The 20,813-nt window shown below is 36.7% G+C and overlaps 1 protein-coding gene across 23 annotated transcripts in view; it reads right to left on the reverse strand.

Moving 5' to 3' along the window:
- The window catches only part of AOPEP (aminopeptidase O (putative)), a 199,283-nt gene that overhangs the window by 176,587 nt on the left and 1,883 nt on the right, over positions 1–20,813 (reverse strand). For all 23 annotated transcript variants that reach the window (XR_010607772.1, XR_010607783.1, XR_010607782.1 and 20 more), the window contains exon 2: positions 7,766–8,720. Coding sequence is in view for 5 of the 23 variants with exons in the window: in XM_065655560.1 (XP_065511632.1) it covers positions 7,766–8,562 (797 nt within the window). In the remaining 18 variants the exon portion in view is untranslated. The remainder of the gene's footprint in view (positions 1–7,765; positions 8,721–20,813) is intronic.

Genomic DNA, 20,813 nt, shown 5'->3' on the forward strand with positions numbered 1-20,813 from the left:
TTTCATGAATGCTTGAGGCCAAAAATATTCTGATCAGTATCTTTCATCACTTGAGTTTAAAAATCATCAAAACACTCTGGAAAACAGGAGACAAGTTGTTAGAGCAAAACCTATTTTGCAATGGCTAAGATCTGAACATCTTTTTTACTCCCTTCCAAAGAGCTCTGCCATTCAACTTATTTCTTCCCTAAAGCCAACTCTAAACTACATAGAGAGAAAGAACTTAGAGATACTGACAGCCACAGATGAAAAATATTCTGAAGCTATTTTTGCCCTCTTGTCAAAAGTGCTATCTGTGCTATTGGATCAAGGGCTGTCCATGGCATAGTCTAGTTACTGAGGCTTAACTAATGCAGGCCAGCTTATCATTCAGTAAAACAGGGAGGGAGACTCGTGTTTAAAGTATCCCTATTGTTAATGCACACAAATGGAAAAGGAAAATAATCTGGTTCCCCCTTCCATGTATCAGAGTGAACAGACTAGGATATAAATATCTAGTGAAGCTCAATGGATAACCGCAGTTGTGAGAAAGGCAACTTGTTATCTTTTACTCAGTAAAACACAACGCACAGCTAAATGTAAAAGACCACTAATTTGTATAAATCTTTAATCAGCTTTTATTGCTTTGGCACTAATCTAAAACTGAATCTGTAAGCAACTCTGATATACATAAAATAATTGGGTTTTCTCCCTGAAAAATAAACAGCGCATGGCAGTGAGCTCATAAGAAAAAGGAAGAGCTTGTTTTTCACCTCCTAGGAGGTTCAGATTCCTCCTTATAGTGCTAGCCAAGAGATGCTGGACATATTTACCCTAAAACACATGTGAGCTGGGAGGCAATGGGGAGGAAAGGATGCTTCCTCATTCATGAAAACTTTATCAAAATATACAGGATAATAAAAAGAGATCCTAGTAGAGTTTACAGGAATGAGAGGAAAGGTGAGGTTCATGACTGCTGATACACATATTTTACCAATGGTTTACTGTGCATTTATGAAGGCTGTTTTGCTGGGTGCCATTGGTACAACCCAGTCTTAGGGGAATTTCCATATCCTGAAGAAATTTTAGAAGGAAATGTCACAATGACTGAGAAAATGGGCTGGCAGAACAGCACTGAGCAGAAAGTTGCAATGCTGTGTCAAACACAATAGAAACACAAAACCAAACAGACACTGCAGAGACCATTAATGTCATCTTGCTCTCTGACAGTACTTTTTACCTGCAGATCAAAGTCTTTTACAAATAATATCAATATCGTTTTGCAGACAAGGAAAACGAAACACAGTGAACAGATTTGCGTAGTGCTAGTACTAGTTCAAGCTGCCTCTAAAGGCTTTGTATCAAGCCTCCTAGTCAAATACCTTTCACATTAGACTAGGAAGCCTCTCGTTATGAGAAATCATATATATTAAATAACTAACTTTTTTCCTAAAACATTTCAATGCTAAAAAAAATGCACAAGCAGGTCACAAGTCTGTACAACTAAGGCCCAAGTAGAAAGGGAGTTAGAAAAGTGCAGGAAGACTGCTCAAGTACACAATCTTTTCCTCAAAACTAACCCTGCTTTCCACTCCTCACCCATTTTAATACCATTTTTGTCCAGGTATACTTATTAACATCATTGTTTCAAACCAAGGCAGATTCAAATACGTCAAATTCTACTAAGAAAAGTTCTAAACTTTGAGAGGAAACTATTAATAAAAGAGCAGCAATTACGTCAGCTTTTAATTAGATACTCATACATTCACAGCAAGGTCCCCTGGGGGCTTGACTGACAGCATGCCATCAACTGAGATGTCAGCTAACACTGAACAGTCTCCTGCTTCAGAGAGGAGTGTTTATAAGGTGAACTCATTATTTCATCTTTTATTGTTTCACTGGAATATTGTGTCCAGTTCTGGGCCCCTCAGTTCAAGAAGGACGGGGAACTGCTGGAGAGAGTCCAGCGCAGAGCCACGAAGATCATTAAGGGAGTGGAGCATCTCCCTTATGAGGAAAGGCTGAGGGAGCTGGGTGTCTTTAGCTTGGAGAAGAGAAGACTGAGGGGTGACCTCATCAATGTTTACAAATACATAAATGGTGAGTATCACAAGAATGGAACCAGCCTCTTCTCAGTGACAACCAATGTTAAGACAAGGGACAATGGGTACAAACTGGAACACAGCAGGTTCCGCTTAAATATGAGAAGAAACTTCTTCTCCGTGAGGGTGCCAGAGCACTGGAACAGGCTGCCCAGGGAGGTTGTGGACTCTCCTTCTCTGGAGACATTCAGAACCTGCCTGGACAGATTCCTGTGTAACCTCATCTAGGTGTTCCTGCTCTGGCAGGGGGATTGGACTAGATGATCTTTCGAGGTCCCTTCCAATCCATAACATCTACTACATCCGTAACACCTTAAGAAGTATCACCTGACTGCATTTAAACAAAAGGTAATTTTATAGCTATAGGTCCTGTTTAAATGGTAGTAAAGACTGGAAATAACTGGCTCTTGGCAGAATAAACAGGAGATTTCCTAATTGCTCTATTCCCACAGCAGTGAAGAAAAAAAAAATACAACCTCTTGTAAGCCTCTGTCTTCAAAAACAGTTTTCCTATGAATATGAACTGTGATACAGCTGGACTTTCTCAGCTCTATTCTGAAATCAAAGGTTGTTTTGGTTTCTTGACTGGCCAATTCACAAACACGCAAGTGCTGGTTTGACTCATATGTTCTTTCCTTATATCACCAGCTCTTTAATCTTCTGTGTTTTCACTTCCATTTTAGATTCGAAAATTAAAACACTTAGACCTTTATTGCTTATATGGATAATGTTATTTTCATAGCACTATTTCATTCTCAGCCTTCTCTGACTTAGTGTGGTCCTCTCATTGGCACATTTTACTGAAGGAACTTGCCTTTTGCATTCCATCTTCCTGAAGGAGTGTCATCAGCCTTGCCCCTTGTACTCCAGTATGCAGTGCCTCTGGTAGCATGCAGCATGTCCCTCCTCTGTCCTGTGCTGTAGGCATCCATGTGCTCCACCTACATCTGAGCATCATTTTTCCTGCCACACCATGAAACTTGCTATAGCTCTGAAAAAGTATTAAGAAATGAGTATAAACTCATTTCTCATGTTCATCCTTTTTAGTTAGGACAATTAATTCAGAGGAGCTATTTTAAATATTTAGAAATATTTGTTCATTACCACCTGCCTTTCCAGAAATATCAAATCAGTCCGTTTTCTACTCAAGGTCTGCCTATTTTTTTTGTTTATTTTTATTTTACTTCCCCATTCTATTCCTGATATTATTTGTGCTCTCTTGGAAATGACTGTGTCAGACACAAGTAATCCAAAAAACTTCAGAATGCTTTATTAATTACTCAATTATAAATACTTAGCACTGGGAACAAAATGACACAAAATCACAGGAGAGAATTCCCCATAGCTGATGGTAACCATACAGGATTTAGTCTGTGACTTGCCTGGATTCTGGAGCATCTTATTCTCCCAAGCCTTGCCCAGGAAGAAAAACAAACTCTTTCTTTCCTTCCTGCATTTCCAGCACCCAAGAGCACAGAATGATGCTAAACCATGCCACTGAAAAATAAACATCTATTTTCAGGACATATTTTCTAATTTGCAGTTTGAAACTCTGAAAATCTGACTCATTTTTCCAATTTCTACCCTGGAAAAATTTTGCTTTGAAAACATCAAACTTATTATGAAAATTCAATGGATGCCTCAGACTCCATAAAGGCTACAGACACAGGGTTACATTGGCACAAAACTCTATTACCAGTGACACGCATAACTCTGTCTTCCAAACTAACTTCAGTAGCATAATCCAAACAACATTCCATTCCCCGCTGCTTATTTTCAGTTACACTAGCTCCCCAATATGCCTTATCACCCAGCTGTACACACACCTATGCCATCATATCAGTGGAGGAAGGAACCAGCATCCAGGTTTACAAACATCAAGAGTGTCTCCTTCAGCAAGTATATTTTGGTATGCTTCTTCCTCGTTCCCTTTTAGCTCTGCCTTCTTCCCTCTTTTCATTAGTACCAAACAGCTCTGTGGTTGACTCTGTATTGTTAATACACTTTGGAGACAGGAAATACAAACACAGAGCACATGCCTTTTACTTCCCAGAATTTTTCCTTCTCTGTAATTCGGATAACTGGGTCTCAACTTGAAAAAATAAATGCATATGCCTGACAAATCTATGTACCTATTCATGTATGCCAAGGTAAATAATGCACTGGTAGCTTACAGGATTAGGACCCTGCACTGAAAGGTTTCAGTGTCACGGAATGTCTTTCATTGATGTCTTTCATATCAAAGTTACTCCTTCATTCCTAATCCCACAATAAGGAAATGAGTTCCATTCCAGTCACTCATTAATAGCAACAAAACCATTAACTAATTTATGACAGCACTAGAAGTGGCAATAAGTAGGGCAGAAAAAGAGATGAGAGGAACCTCCCATTAGAAGTGAATTTGCAAGGTTGTGTGGTAGGAAAATAAAGTCTTTAATTTTAACCTAAAAGTGTTTAATGCTTTTTTTAATCAATAAAGAGATGGAATCCCAGGAGATCACGAGAAAGCATTTGAAATACACTGGTAGCCATGCTGTCTCAACACTGCTACATACTCCTAAGAGTTAGGCAAAACTGCTTAAACACCTTGATGGGCTGGCAAGGTAATGAAATATTTTTTATACATATTATTCCCTCCACAAAGTGGTTATTAAAGTGTCTACAGCAAGCTTTTTATTTTAAATAACTTTATAATACTTAGTAAGAATACTTCAAACAGAAGTAGAATTTTGTTAAAATTGCAACATTACTTTCTTAGTTTGAAACCTCAGTGCTGTATTGTACTAGTAAAAAACTGAAAAACTTAGAAACAGAACTGTTCTTTTTTCATGATAAATACACGACAAACATTATAATCAACACTGTTTTTCCTATTTTAAAAATTATGTTATTGATCACTGTTAAAAGTTACTTGGCAATTTTAAGAACTGATATAGTCCTTGTAAATATAACTTTTGGAGAGACAAAAAAGCATGTATATTACATATGTGTGTATATATATATATATATATGCACATACCCACACATACTCCCACACATACTCTATTCTTCTTTTTTCCTCTCTTTTTAACACTTCTGCATAAAGGCCACAAAAAGCCCATGTTATTAAAAACATGTTCTAAGGCTAAAGAAAACCTTCCTTCTGATGATTCATCTATTTTCTAGTATCAAAAGCCCAAACAGGGAAATGCTGAAATTCCAGGTGTTCAATTTCTCTACAGAAAACAGAAGTGTGCCCTGCTGTGCTAACATCAGGTTTGTACACACATACAGAATCACAGGATGGCTGGGGTTGGAAGGGACCTCTGGAGATCACCTAGTCCAACTAGGTTCACCCAGAGCAGATCACACAGGAATGTGTCCAGGCAGGTTTTGAATGTCTCCAGAAAAGGAGACTCCACAGCATCTCTGGGCAGCCTGTTCCAGGGCTCTGGCACCCTCAAGTTAAAGAAGTTTCTCCTCATCTTTAGATGGAACCCCCTTTGCTTCAGTCTGTGAGCATTGCCCTTTATCCTATCATTGGGCACCACTGAAAGGGGTCTGGTCCCATCATCTTGACATCCACCCTTGAGATATTCATAAACATTTATGAGATCCCCTCTCAGCCTTCTCTTCTCCAGGCTGAACAGACCTACCTCTCTCAGTCTCTCCTCATAAGAATGACGCTCCAGACCCTAATCATCTTTGTAGGCTGCCGCTGCACTCAACCTGCCTAAGCTCATCCTACAAAGCTTTATTTTAACCCTTTTTTTTTTTGGTATCATTGTTTAAAACAAAACAAATGGAAGTCTTTATACAATAGCACATGGATTAAATTTCATAACATTGTACTAGTGTTACATCAAAGGAAACATATTGGAAGTGGCCACACAATGCTCATATGTTGTTATTCACTTCACTTTTCTCTGGAGTTAAAACCAAAAATTATAGACTCCTCTAAGAAAGGATTATACCATATGCATAATTTGGAACAACTTCAAGAATTTCCCTATGAGAATATAACATAATAGCACTTCTCCCGTACATTTCAATGGGCTTCCTTTTTAGAAAGCGAAGGAAAAATACGACAGCATTTTGAACGAAGAGCTTTACCACTATATTTATGGGTTCATCACATACAGAATTTGATTTTAAAAATGTAACAAGAAAGTTTCTAATGACTGTTGTATGAAAACTTATTTTCTGATAGGCTTTAATTTTTGGAATACCCTACAACAGGCTGAAAATAAACCAGCTTGAGACTATTTCCTACCATCAGACTTCCTGACTCATGTCAAGCCATCTTTTCCTGTTTCATTATCGGTTCATAAAATTCCATGTGTTTCCGTACAACTGCCATTAAATTTCTCTAAAGCGAGAACAATGCTTTGCAGTGACAGAGAAAAAGAGTCAAAACTAAAAGACATTAGTGATTTAGATGCTTAAAAGAAACCTTCTAATGCTCAAAACACACAGCCAACACACAGAGGAGGAGCCCTATACCAGCTGAGTGTTGATAACAGCCTCAAAGACTTTAGTAAGGGGCAGGTAGACAGAGACAAGTGTGATCATAGGCAGTTGCCCTACCTGTGTGTGTAATCAAAATTCAGAATTTTCAGAACTAAAGACACTGTGTTGAGTTAAATCTCCTAAACTCATACCAAAAATAACTTATTGAGGAGTGAAGAAGGGAGGGGATGAGGTAATGAACATGAATGAAACATTCCTGGAATTGATGATAATCATGGTTTAGCAGTGAAATTAACTGACTACCAGATGTACAATTAAAAGGCCTCATTTTCCTCTCTATTGCAGATGCAGATAGATGCAGAGAGAAGAATGTTAATTTCTGTTAGCATAACTGAAATGAAAGGTAACCAGATAGCTCTAGTTTGGGAATGAAAACTAAGTATTAAATTAGGCCAAATTTCTTCCTCATCTTCCAACTTTGTTCCTGTTTTTTAGGTATCATAAAGAACTAATAACCATTAAAATACAGCTTTGAACATTCAAGTAAAACAATTACAGTTGTAGAAGTCAAGAGTGGATTATAGTTTCCCTCCTATAAAGAGCTTATCTTGACTTTTCTGTACAGTACTGTGTACTTTCACAAATTCTAAATTAAATGCCAATTCTTGCAGTTTCAATTTGCAGTTCATTTGCTATTATCAACGTACTTTACATAACAGATAAAGGAGATTTTAAAAGTTGATTACGAGAGACTAAACAGGAAGAGACTGCATCCATAAACTTACTAAAATATTGATAAAAGACTAGTTGTAAAGCAATTCTATGAAAAATATGTATACTGATCTTTGTGCTGTATGATCAGCTGTGTAAGCCAGGAATTAAAAAGAACACAAAGTATTAAACTGAAAATAACCTGTCAGGCATACCTTCTCTTTCCCTAAGTGATAATTCCCTACTCCCTGCACACACTTATTCCCACACACAATTATTTACTCCCACTCCAAATAAGCAAACACAATCACTTAGACAGGCCTGAGGTCTGCAAGTCCATTCACTGGGGTTTCTTGAGCAGAGAGTTTGTTCTTGTATAGGACAGCAAAAGGATTCAAACCAAGGATTAAATGAAAACAAGGGAAGAGAATGCTCATACGGTTGCTCAGCATTACACAATTCTGCATGCTTGCACCTATGTTTAAAATCAATGCATGCAAAGCTTTCAGCTAATAGTTACATACCTGCCACTCTGGTCTGTAGTCCATGTAACGGATCTTCCCTCGGGTTTGGTTTTGTACCATATTCTTATTGCATGAGGAAAGTCTATTGGAGTCTGAATTCCTGATTTCCTTATCTCCAGGCTCCAAGTGCTAGTAGTAAAGAGAAGCTCTCCACAGCCAGGTGCTTTGCTGCAGCAAGTAAAATAGTATAGCTGTTCTTTCCAGCGATCCGCAGATAAAGTCACAAGTTCATGTACAATCTGATTCCTGAGATTTTCCAGCTCCTTTGAAGCATCAGGTAGCTTGGCAGACCTTGTGAATTTTTCAATGCCCGACACAGCGGCAACATCTACCTCCTCAACCTTTAGCACGGATAAATCACAGCAGTCCAATATCAGCAGAAAATCCTTGTTCCCATGATTCTGTATGTCACAGCAGTTCTTTGAACTAGAAATCCCAGAAGCCTGTTCCTTGTTGCTATGGCTACAACTTTTATCAGAAGTATCTTCTTCACCTTTACCACAGACAGCAAAATCATTATATTCTGTTTTAGATGAACAGGCACTCACATTTGCCACAGGAATGTGGCAAAGTTCAGATGCTCTCACTTCACAGGCTCCATCAAACTGTGACTCTCTGATACTACTGCCGGTTTTCCTGTATCGGCTCCCAGTCTCAAAGAATAAAACTATGATGCCTTCAATAACTTTACTTTTAAAATCCACATCCAAGTCCAATACGTAGTGCTTTACAAGCATGTGGCTAGTGTTGGCCATTAAGGGCAAGTCATCCTTCATGGGGTCTAGCTGTGTCTCCATGTTCCAGTCTATTGGGCAACAGTTCTACAAAGCCTCAGGCATTTCTTAAATATGATGTCTCCATAAAGAACAAGGATCTTCAGCCTCCCAGTGCCAACAATATTTTTAATTAATATTACGGTATTGAAATTAATTGCAGTTCCTCCACTTCTCACACTCTGTTAAAAAAAAAAAAAAATCAGATAATAATTTTACAACTGTTTCTGAAATGCACTATACCTAAAACTTATTTAAAGTCCAGTTGTCATTATTAAGAATAGTACAGCCAAAGGGTGATTGTGTCTCCACAGAATGGCATCAAGCTAGTTGCTTCAGGATTGGATTTCAAGAACCACTGGCATTATTTTTCAGAGATATCAAATGAAAATAGTTCTAGACAGCTTTTATAAACTCTAAGAAACATATTTTACCATAGGCCTCCCGTTGAATCTCTTCACCTACAATAATGCTTTAGAAAATATATATAGTTATGCAACATCTAATTTAATTTATCTCTGCGCTGTTTGTTTTTAAGGTTGCTGTATTTATTTCAAATGCATTACCTCAAAAGATAGCGATCATTTTTCTACTGTGATTCCAAGTAACAAGAGTAAGCCTAAATCACTTCATATGCCTTAAAGTTTTAAAGTAATATTTTAAGATATACAGTGCATCTCCAGGGTTTAATATACTTTCCTCATTACAACTGCTCTCATATCAGCCCTTCTAGTAAATTACAAGAAAATGAGCCAATTTACTATGAGTGCATTCCAAGCATTCCTTTGAGATTGCTCATTAAGATTTTTCAAATTTATAGTTAAATACTTAACGTATATGATTACTTCTTAATAGCTGGAAACCCATTAACACTCAGGATAATCGCATCTTACAGAAAACAAGAGGTCTTCCCACTGGAAAACATGCAAATATGTACAAAAGCAAGAAAATATTAAAATGCATCAAGATGCCTGCAACAGCAGGCAGAAGTCAGTCACAGAAGTTTAACTGGCATGCATTCTGGTTTGTGATGACCATTAAGCTAAAGTAATGCACTTTTAGCTCACTTAAGTCCTTTTTGTCTACTTTCTAGACTAGAAATAGAAATCAGAGGAAGAAGCAAATGTTAAGATGTGTAGTCCTCTCCCTGCCAGTTCAGTGACACTTTCATGATAGGCAGCCAAGTCTAGTTTTTAAGTGCCTCAAGCACAGATAGTGCCTTAAGCACAGATATTCCATTGTGACACCGTGTTGCAGTTTCACAGCCTCATCACAGACAGTGTCCAAAGTCACTTTTTTGTGGAGTTCTCAAAGTCAGCACAGAGGAGAAGCCAGATTCCCCCAAGATCTGCTATCTCTTTTGCAGGAATCCAGGAAGTGCTATCAATCTTGCATCAGCAAGTGAAGAGACTCAGGCCAAAAAATGATCTGTACTGTTCCCTGAACCAGCTTCGTGCAAAACACACAAAACGCGTCAAATACCTCCCTTCGTTGATTGCCTTCTACCAGTCAGAAATGGCTCTTACAGGGCTGTCTTTGAAGACAAGCTGAGCAAAATCTTTCTGTTTTACATCAATACTCCTGCACTTCTGCAAACATACCAGGACACCAAGCTCACTTCAGAAGCCTCTCTCTCACTGAAATATCCCAGTAAATTCAGAATACTTTAAAGATTACCTGCAAGGGATACTCATTGCATCCTTTGAACTGTACCCAGTAGATACTTCTCTATTCTCTGAGTTTTCCCAACCTTCTTCTCCAAATTTAATCACTTCCTGTTCATCATAACGGTTTACTATTTTGAGTGCTTTCAAGTTTCATATATTTGCAAGAAAACACTTTGCATCTTGCACTGCTTTGACATCTGTGTATTTCCAGAATTCAACCTTGTATCAGGATCCAAAAACAGATTAATGAGCTTCTGCAGCATCCCAGTGATTTCAGTGTGGCTCTCCAAAGATGACTTATCTTTGCAGATACACGTGCAGCGTTGATCTGTGTTTGGCCAGTTTGACTTAAAAAAACAAAAAAAACCCCACAAACAAACAAACAACCCTCCCCACACACACACAAAAAACCCCCAAACAACCCACCTCACCCCCCCAAAAAAACCACGAACCAAACAAAAAAACCCCAAACAACACCAAAAAAACCCAAAACCACCAACAAAACCAAACAAAAAACAGAGGAAGGTGAAGAAGTAAGTACCCTGAAATACATATTGGACCCTAATATCATCATAGTGATTGCTTTCTGCTTGAATTTAGAAAGTCTGGAACATAGTACAGAAGCGGAATAAAAGCATTTAGGAAGGTGTGTAAGAAAGGCTGAGGGAAGATTCAGCAAACCTCAGCTTGGTGAATGAGCAATGTCTATAAATAGCATATAGCCATCACAATCATGTCCTTGTCTTGACACCTAACTGGGAATATCAGCAGAGCAAACAAAGGTTCTAAATGCTGTGAAATCAGCAATGCATCTACGATGTTTGTGCATAACACTGTGGATTGAACTTGACGTTATCTGCATTTTTTTCTGACTACAAAAACCTTATGACTTCTGACAGGTTTCTGACCAACTATTGGTGGTGCAGAAAAGAAATAAAGTGACTTGGTAGGGAAAAAACCTCAGCACTGAACTGGCATTCAATAATTCATTTTGCACAAATACTTACATTTGAAAACCAGGTATAACACTAATACATTTTATAAAATGTGAGTACTATACTAACAATAATTATTTGTGCTGTACTAATATTAAGTGGTTTATATCCCTGTTTTTTCTGTTTTCCATTTGGATTATGTGATCAATTTCTCATCTCAAAAGTATTAAGATAATTACACTAACTTACATCACATTCTCAGCTGCCATGGTAAGAAGCACCTCTGAACATCTTCAAATAAATAGTTCACATTTATTTTGTATTTAGAGGACTGTCAGATCTATTTAGCATTAATTAACAGGCCAGATTAAGAAGTGACAAATAGTGCCATATAAGCAAACTCAATCCCAATAGAAAAAAACAAAAACAATACAAAAAAACCTCAAACCCACAAAAATTAAAAGCCACAATTAATTGAAGCATCATCCAAAAAATTAATTCTATAAATAAAAATCCTCTTCAAAACTATGACTCTCTGGGGTTCCACAGTATTGTTAATGCATGGGACTCTCAGCTCTTGCCCACTCCTATTCATATTTGTTCAAATTAACTGAGCATCCTTGTCTAGTTTGCTTCATTTAAAATATTTAGAAAGTTCATAACTTGACTCCAAATATTTGCACTGCTTGAAGTACACACTCAATGCTCATTAAAAGCAATAATTCTCAAATACACACAAGGAGCTCTTTAAAATGTGCCCTGTATGTGCGAACTAGAATTTTTACAGGTTACCCTCCATTCACATAAAAATGCACTTCCATCAGCCAGCTGTGTCATTTTTACCCCATTTGACTTTTCTTACACATTCCATCCAAATTCTAGATTTATTAAAAATATTCTCAAAGTATGTTTTGTTTGTTTGTATGCTTGCCCTATTTTTTGTGTTTCCACTATTGCATATATGCCTAATTATGTGGAAGAATCTAGTTCTTTCCCTCGAGATGAAACAGAAGAAGGTAAAACACTCTATTGTTCTTAAATACCCCTGCAGAAGGGTATTGTTCAGTTTCACTAGTTAGTACGATCCATTTTTCTATAATATTGAATTAGATATTCTTTCCTGTAAACATTTTTTCCCCTCTAAGCTTCACGAAATTCATGCTTCCTAGGGTTTTGGATAAAGAGGACCTTGTTATACAGTGGAAGCACTAATTTGCTTCTCACCCCTTCTAACCACAACTCCTACTCAGATGTCACTTTTACATCTCTCCAGTCACCCAACACACCAGTTCAGAATAGGCAGATTATTAAAATAAAGTTTAAATTGTGCTCTGAGTCAAAATAGTAAATTTTGTCAGTAATAAAATACAACCATTTACACAGCCTGGTCATTCAACAGACCCACAGGGCCATCAGAGCCCCAGTGTAAGAAAGACAATAAATACTTGTATTGCTAATGTTAAAAGTGGGGTTTCTTTGTAACCTCAGCCTTTAAATCTCAGCATTTGCTCTAGTAAACCTGAGCCAATATTCCTATAAACACGAAACAGTTCTGTGAGCTTTCCCCATTTTTTAAATTTGCACACTGTACTTCTCATTCTGTAATACTTCATGCTAACTGCTATTGAATTTCAACAATGATTTAAACTCATTTTTAAAAATCACTTACATCCTGAACTCCAAAGTGCTTGTAATCTCTCCAGATTGACCCCATTCAATCATTTGACTAATGCAAGCATAAAACATGAGGGTGTGTATTCACAACAAAACTAAGCCAATCTTTGCCTGAGATGCCACAATAGGAAACTTGTCTTTCTTCCTCAAATTTCCACACAGCCTTCCTTCCTATGAAGCTACACAAGTGCAGAAGACAACTCAAGGGAAGAGGCATGAAAACGCAGCTGGGGACAGAATATGATCAGTCTTTGGGAGGCAGTTCAGACTGGGATAAACTTAAACCCAGCACAAGGCTATATCTCAATTTAATAAAAGTTGAGCAAAACCCAGCACAGACTCAACGACATTTAAGTATGTTGAAATCATTTAAAATGCTCTTAGAATTAAAAAGTAAATCACTGGTGAATGCTGAAGATGGTCTTAGGAGTTTTGTTTGGTGGGTTTTTAACTTGCAAACAAATAACATTAAAAATTAAATTCAAAGGCAAATTAAAGAAAATTAACAGAGGACACAACAGTCCGTCCAAAGGCGAAGCAAAACTTCTATTATTTTTTCATTATCTAATAGCTCAGTTATTTCGTAAGAGCGCGCAATCAGATTATTTTAACAACTTGAACTTTTGACAAGCCTTCACTGCATTTTTTTTTCCAATAAATATTCATAAGCTGATTGCCTAAAAATTCACATAGCTTAACTTAATCCTCTGGAAAGCAGCTAAGAAACTAAGTCTACTGAAAAATTGCTGTTTCATTCACAGAATAGGCCTAGCAGAGAGTGAGTAACACAGCTAGAGGGTTGAAGCACACGGGTGTAGGAGGAGAGGCCAATGGTACCAGGTCTGATCAGCCTGGGGATGAGGGACGATTACGTGCTGTACTCCAGTACCTAAAGGGACGTGTACAGAAGATACAGCCAGAGTCTTCTTAGAGGGGCACAGACAAAAGACAAGCAAAAAGATATTAAGCTGTCTTGCAAATACAACTCCATTCCATATTATACTGCATTAAATAGAGCTAACTTAAAAAAAAAAAATCAAAAACGGTCATTTTTATATTCTGCAGACCTGCTTTTTTGTTGTTGTTGAACTGAAAGACTAAATGAACAGGTAAGGAGCAAATAAAGAATAAGAACAAAACCACATCATTTTAAGAATAAGAATACTGAAATATACTCCAAGAAAACAGTGTTCTTATCATTTTCAATGGAAGCCTAGTATGCAACTGAAATAACAAGAGAACAAATTAAATACTACTCTCCTGCTCCAAGGTCAAGTTAACCAATATTGTCTGCATTGATTGTTTTTTGAAAGAAAATTCCTTAAGAATATTTTAAAAGGCACCTTAAGACATTTTCTGCAAACTGTATGACAGATTTTCAGAAGGTATGCAGATCTGCAGAGAACAATATATTGCTGTTAATGGAGACTGGGCCACTGAATGTCTTCTTAGGAAGGGAGGGACGGGAAAAGGGGAGAGATGAACAGAAGCCCAAATGCATAGTGAAGTCTGATTATTTACTTCCTCCAATGACTCTAAAAAGCTCTGAAACAGAAGTACAAAGTTAATACTAGCACAGAAAAAAAAGAGGAAAACGGTCCTTAAAACTTAAATCAATTGTTGCTTCAGTAGTAAATTAAGGACAAAAAAATCTTCAAGTGACACTAACGTATCTTTAAAAGAATTCATTCCATACATAAATTTTAGGGATGGAAGCAGAGAAGCATTATGCTTGTTTCAGAGAAAGAATACAAAATAAAACAAAAAGAAGGAAATTTACCAAAACTTAACAATAATTTTTAAAAGCTTTTCAGATAATTAAATGTTTGTATTTGAATCCTGGAACTTCACTACGTGAACTCTTGTATTTATAATCGTTTTACTATAACATGCTATGGCAAGAAAGAAATGATGATGTGTTAGATTACTTTTTGCTAAGCCAAGTTAAACAACAATGCTAACGTTCAATCGCAGAATTTTACAATATTTACTGAACTAAAGCAAAAGGATTTTAAGGTAAGATTAGTTAAGTTTTCTGGCACATACATAAAATATTCATACAAAACATTTGTTAAAAATTATACATAGCACCACATTCAACGTGTGCTTTTATTATTTTCTTTACAGTTATTAATTTACCCTAAATGAAAAGGTTTTCCATAATAATATTCCAGAGGACTTAGTGTGCCCTCTTGTGTGTGGGTAATGTTACACCACTACACATTAGATCAGTTGGGTACATATGCAATAAAATTCTGTCTTTAAATTTATAAGTGATTATAAAATATAAACAACACACACTGCCTTTAAACTACTCTTCTTACAACTTCAGACTCACATCAGACCAAAATTCATAGAAGTATAATGAGTGCTAACACCATGTATATTCCTGATATTTCTAAAGTAAATATTAATAGAGCTGCAAAACAGTTGTACTTTTTTAATCCTATTTTATTCACTCCTTCTTTATTAACAAGAAAATTCATGGTAAAATGATGCATATTTGGAAAGTGCATGGCATTTGCAATACAGAAAGTGTAAGGCTACGCAGATTTTAGAACAATCTAGTAGAAATATTTTAAGGCATATATATGATAGTCACCTGAATAAGAGCTAGAAAGATTATTTAAATGTTACATTTGTGCCCAAAGCCACGTTACATAAGAATTAATTTGACATGAGGTGAACATTGTCTTCAGCAGGACTGCTAATTTCATCACATTAAAATACATGGATAAATCATTGCATTCCAGAAAAGATGGATTTCTACTCCTCCTTTGGACTGTGCTTGTCTTATCAAATACTGGATCTCAACCACCCTGGGAGAAAGTCTCAGTCTTTTCCAAGAAGAAAAGACAGGGATGAACTGTCTATTTGGTCACTTAAGCAGGCAGATTTTTTAGTACCAAGAAAAAAAGTAAAAGATATGGCAATTAAAAACTATGCACCCAACTCCTGTAGCACTGAAGGAAGGATCCACTTCAACAAAAGAGAAGGATAACATTACTGCAGAATGTAATAGCAGACCTAAAAGGTAATTAAAAAAAAAATTCTTAAAAGGACCATTGTGAAAACCCATAACTGTACAGGACAAAAAGATATTAATGTATATATATTGTTGTGTGTATTTAAATGCTAGGCATCTATTTCTTTGCTCTCAATTAGTACTATTATTTCAACAATACTGTAAAAACACGCTGATATTTTGTTTGAAATTTAGCATAGACGGTCCTTCATTGGTCCCATACAATCAAATCAGCAAGATGACACAGAGAGGAAAAAGCTACCCACAGAAGCAAAAAGCTGTAATGACATGTACAAGAGTCGGGTAAGAAGAAAAAAGGAAAAAAAAGTGTAGCTGTGCAACAATCAAACAGGCTTGTAAACCCATCCTCTCCTCTTTATTTGAACTGTGATGTCTTTTCATAAACATGTGGTAATTTGGGGAGTTTAGCAGAACAGGCTGTGAATAATTATTTTATTTATGATTTGATTCCAACTGCACTTAAGTGCAATTTCTGTATTTTCTTCAATCAAGTCTTCCAAAAATGTACAGAAATCATAATATAATTATCCCACCAATATGTGTTCTACTGCAAGTACTAAAATACAGCTTATCAAAATTGTAAGCAAAATCAATACCAGCTGCAGCATAACAGAAATTTGCAAGTCAAGCCTAGGTATACAAAGGCAGGATTCTTCCCTGCTTTTTTTCTGACTAATAGAGGTTCAGATGAAGCGTAATGAAATTGACTCACAAACAGTCTGTGATCATGGCACTAATTGAGACTAGCATTTGTCATGCAACATTTTCCGCACTTTCACGGGGAGGAGGTTGAATATGAAAGATGTAAAGAGAAATGGGGCTTCTGTTTTAAACAAAAAGAGCTGCCTATGCTGACTACATAGAAATGGAAAGTCTTGCATATATATTCATACCTGTATTTTTTGAACACTGATATATGTTGTGTTGTTACTGATGTGGTTTAAATATCTCTAAAGTATTTTCCAGACAATCACAAGCCACTGGTATGCATTCTGCCACACAAATGTCAAAGCAAGCAGGTATCATTTGGTTATTTTGTGGTCCAGCTATCTAATACACTCTTACAACTGAACTTCTATTCATTCTGCGTTTCCTTTCATTCTTCCCTAACAAGTTAAGAGAATAAATTGTAGTCATGGTGTTCACATAATACAAGAAACATACTACCTCAAAAGCTGAAGCAGTATCTTTGCTGTACACCTTGGAAGTTCTCCATACACATCCCAGCTTTGTATATGCAAATAGTACATCTTTTACTACTGCTTCCTAAATTCGCTGTTCTGAGTATCCCTGGATTTGATACAAGAAGTTCCTCATTACTTTATGCACATATGAAGGTACTGTCATCAGAGAGAGGATACTAGAGCCATTACTTCTGACATCTTTGTTAAGATAGTCGTCTTACACAACATTGTCTTCTGTAATATTTTTGCTATATTCTGTCCACAATATGAGTATCTGGCTTTCATTTATTTGAAAGTAATGCATTTCACCTTTAGAAAAAGAGGTTCACTAGCTGGATTCTAAGCATGAAAACAAATAAGGAACTATAATGCTACCACAAATGCTTCATGATCATTTTACAAACACTGTTTGGTGTTATTCTTCTTCTATATACAAAGATGTAACAAATTGCTAGTACATTTTAAAAATAGACCTCAGATTTAATGCACCTTCTTTATCAAACATACTTTGTAAGTCATAAAAATGTAAGGCAAGGTAATTGTTTGGTTATATGTTTTAATATTTTAGTAGATGTTTGCAAAAGACTAAAAAACAATAATAGCAGATGGTGGCCAGCATGAATAGAATCACTCTTTATCATTTGTGCATAATAGAGTTGCACAAAAGGCACAAAGAATGGAAAACGGGGGAGAGGTGATCCTTCATGGAATATTTGTATAACATCACTTTTCCACTTAATACCAAAAGCATCGGCCTGAACTAGAATCATATGCCTCTGAAAGCAAACCCCAGAAAAGAGCTTTCAGTCAAAATAAAACATGGTTGCAAAGTAAACAAGATTAAAGTATAAACTTCCTAAAAATACCAATAAGCAAGAAATGTTTCGTGATAAAAAACACACAGTAATGCACAGTTTTGGTTGTTACAGTTAAAATGAAATAAAGAGACAGAAAGGAAGAACTTGGAAACAAAATCCCATCCCATGGGAGAAGTGGGGAAGAAAAAAACCATGCATCTGAACTACCCTGGTGATACATCCATTACAAATAGAAAGCTAAGAAAGTGAGAATAACTGTTATACAAAGTAGTCTAGTTAAACCTGTAAACAGCCTATTAAAAATAAGAATGGTCAATTATGATACTGATGTTCCATTTTTCCAGGAAACCATTATTTTCAATTGCTAACAACTAACTATTCCAGTCTAATTCCACTCTAACATTAACAATCCACATGAGAAAACCAGAAAAACATCTGGACTTTTTGAGAGGTCCAGCACAGGCACAACTAGGTAGAAGCAAATGAAAAGCTTACAAACTTCAGAAAAAAAACACCCTTGAAAAACAGGGAAGATAGATGGTTATTAGAGATGACTCCATGATATAGCGGCACAAGCTATAAACGTACTACTCAGAATGCACTGAATCATCTACTTCCTTTCCAGTCACATGCTTTATTTCATTGCACTCCTGCTAGATCAGTCAGTGATGGACTGTCTTACATTGCTAATACATGACAACGAAAGCTTGGTGCAAAATGCAGTTGTCTAAAGTATGTTTTCAGCCAAAATGCAGGACTGTGCCAAACATGCTTTTTTGTAAGCATATGCAATATACCTCATCTCAGAGCACAACTGTAGCTGTTTCTTTTTATGCATTTACAAAATCTAGAAAACAAAAATGAATGAAAGAGGGGGCTGTATAAGAGAAGATCAAGAGAACTATCTCCAACCAAACCAGGCAGTTACAACTCTGTATTTGATGTCTGCCAAGTCCTGGAAAATTCCTAACTTAAAGCTGTTCCAAAAATTTGAATACATTAACTCGTTAATGCCTTAAAAACATACTAATATTTTTATTCTGCAAAATCAGAGTTGCACAAACTTGCTCACAGATAAATGCTGACACAAGTAGCAGCCATTAATCCCCAAGATGGAGGCCATTCCTATCTCAGTTTTTCTGTTTTTCAGACAGTACACAACCTCATTCCCTGAAATAACAGCCAATTAAGGCAATTAAAAATAAATGTACACAAATCGAGTTTCCTAGAAAACTAATGACGGTCAGAAAAACCCTACCAATTTATGCTAGATCTGTTGGAAGATATTTCTCCCAGCTGCTGGTTCTGCTAGAATCATCCCCTTCAAACAACAGTCAACAGAGGCAAGTATATCTCTGCACACAGTTGCTCCAGCCCATGGCCCGACCCATGCAGCCAAACTGGTAATTTAAGCTGATATTCCGGGCTACAAACAACGATCTCGGATGCACAGACACCAATTTGTTTGTATTATGTACTCCCTATATTCTTCAAAAGGTGTAGAAGTATTTCAGCACCACGAACTTTCCCTACATGCCACTGGCCAATATCCAGATGCTACATATTTAAACAACACAAACTTTTTATCCTCATGTAAAAGACAGTGCAAAATAATACCATGCTTTGTTTCTCTTTACCTTCAGCTAAGCATGATTTGCTTTGTCTGTACATAAAAGCTAAATCAATTGCTTTTAACATGCAGGTGTTAGAATTATAACTTACAATGCTCTGCACTTGGCATTTTAAAAAATAAAAAAATGGGGAAAAAAAATCTTTTGGATAACTTTAATAAGACATTTATAACCAATTCCCTTTAAACTGTTTTCTAGGAAGCTTCTCTAAATTCCTGGTTTACAATTTTTTTACACAATTTAAGACACTGAGATCTTACCAAGAAGTCAGTTTTGAACATCAGCATCAAGAGTAATTTTACTCTTTAAAGTAATATATATATACCTAATTTTCAGTAATTACAAACTTACTTTTATTCCACACCTTTAACACAAATAGCTAGCCATCATCTGCCTTCTTAAGGCAGGAATGCCTTCTTCTGGATATGAAAGTAAGGCTTAAACAAACTAAGAGAAATATTTGCTACTGTTAAACTATTGCAATCCAATCTATACAGAAGAGCTTGCAGACTTACAGACCTCACTCTGCGTCACAAGAAAACCAGCACACAGAGTAATGAGGTTTTGCTGTGAAAGTTAATTCAACTAGTAACATCCCCTGACAAAGCAATTGGTGTCTTTCCAGAAGCCTCCTTTAAGTCTGGAAACCATAGCAATAATGAACACAATGGAAGACCTTGTCATGGTTTAACTCAAGCTAGCAATATAACCACGAAAGCTGCTCACTCACCCCCCTCCACACCCCAAAATTAAGAGTGAATCGAAAGGAAAGGGAGAAACTCATGGATTGAGATAAACACAGTTTAATAAAATAAGACTGATATACTACTAATAATATCTATAAAATGGGAATAAAATATAAAATAAAAGATACTCGATGCAATTCTTCATGAAATCTGTCCACACCGAGCAGCCAGTCCCAGGAAGTAGCACATGGTCCCAACACCTGATGCCAGGAGAAGAGAAAAAAAGGCAGAAAGGCCCAGAGGCCTCTGCAAACCGCTGGAAGGCAAAAGGCCGAACCAAAGAAACTCCCAAACAGAACTCCTCCAAAGAGGTCTCTCTCCCAGCTCCAGGAGTAGCCAGAAGATCCCGACTCTCCTTAAATATGAAGCATGATGCTAATGGGATAGAATACTCTTACGGATCAGTCTGGGTGTCAGTCAAGCTCTGCCCCATCCATGTCCCGCTTTCTCGATGCCTCACACCTCTGGGCAGAGCCCAGAATGTCCTTGGCTCCCAGACAACTCTGTCCCAGGGTGTTATCTTCTTGTTCTCAAACTAATTCCAAAAAATGACCATGCTAGCTACAAAAAAAAA

Source organism: Caloenas nicobarica, chromosome Z (genome assembly GCF_036013445.1).
Source record: "Caloenas nicobarica isolate bCalNic1 chromosome Z, bCalNic1.hap1, whole genome shotgun sequence".
Classification (NCBI taxonomy): Eukaryota; Metazoa; Chordata; class Aves; order Columbiformes; family Columbidae; genus Caloenas; species Caloenas nicobarica.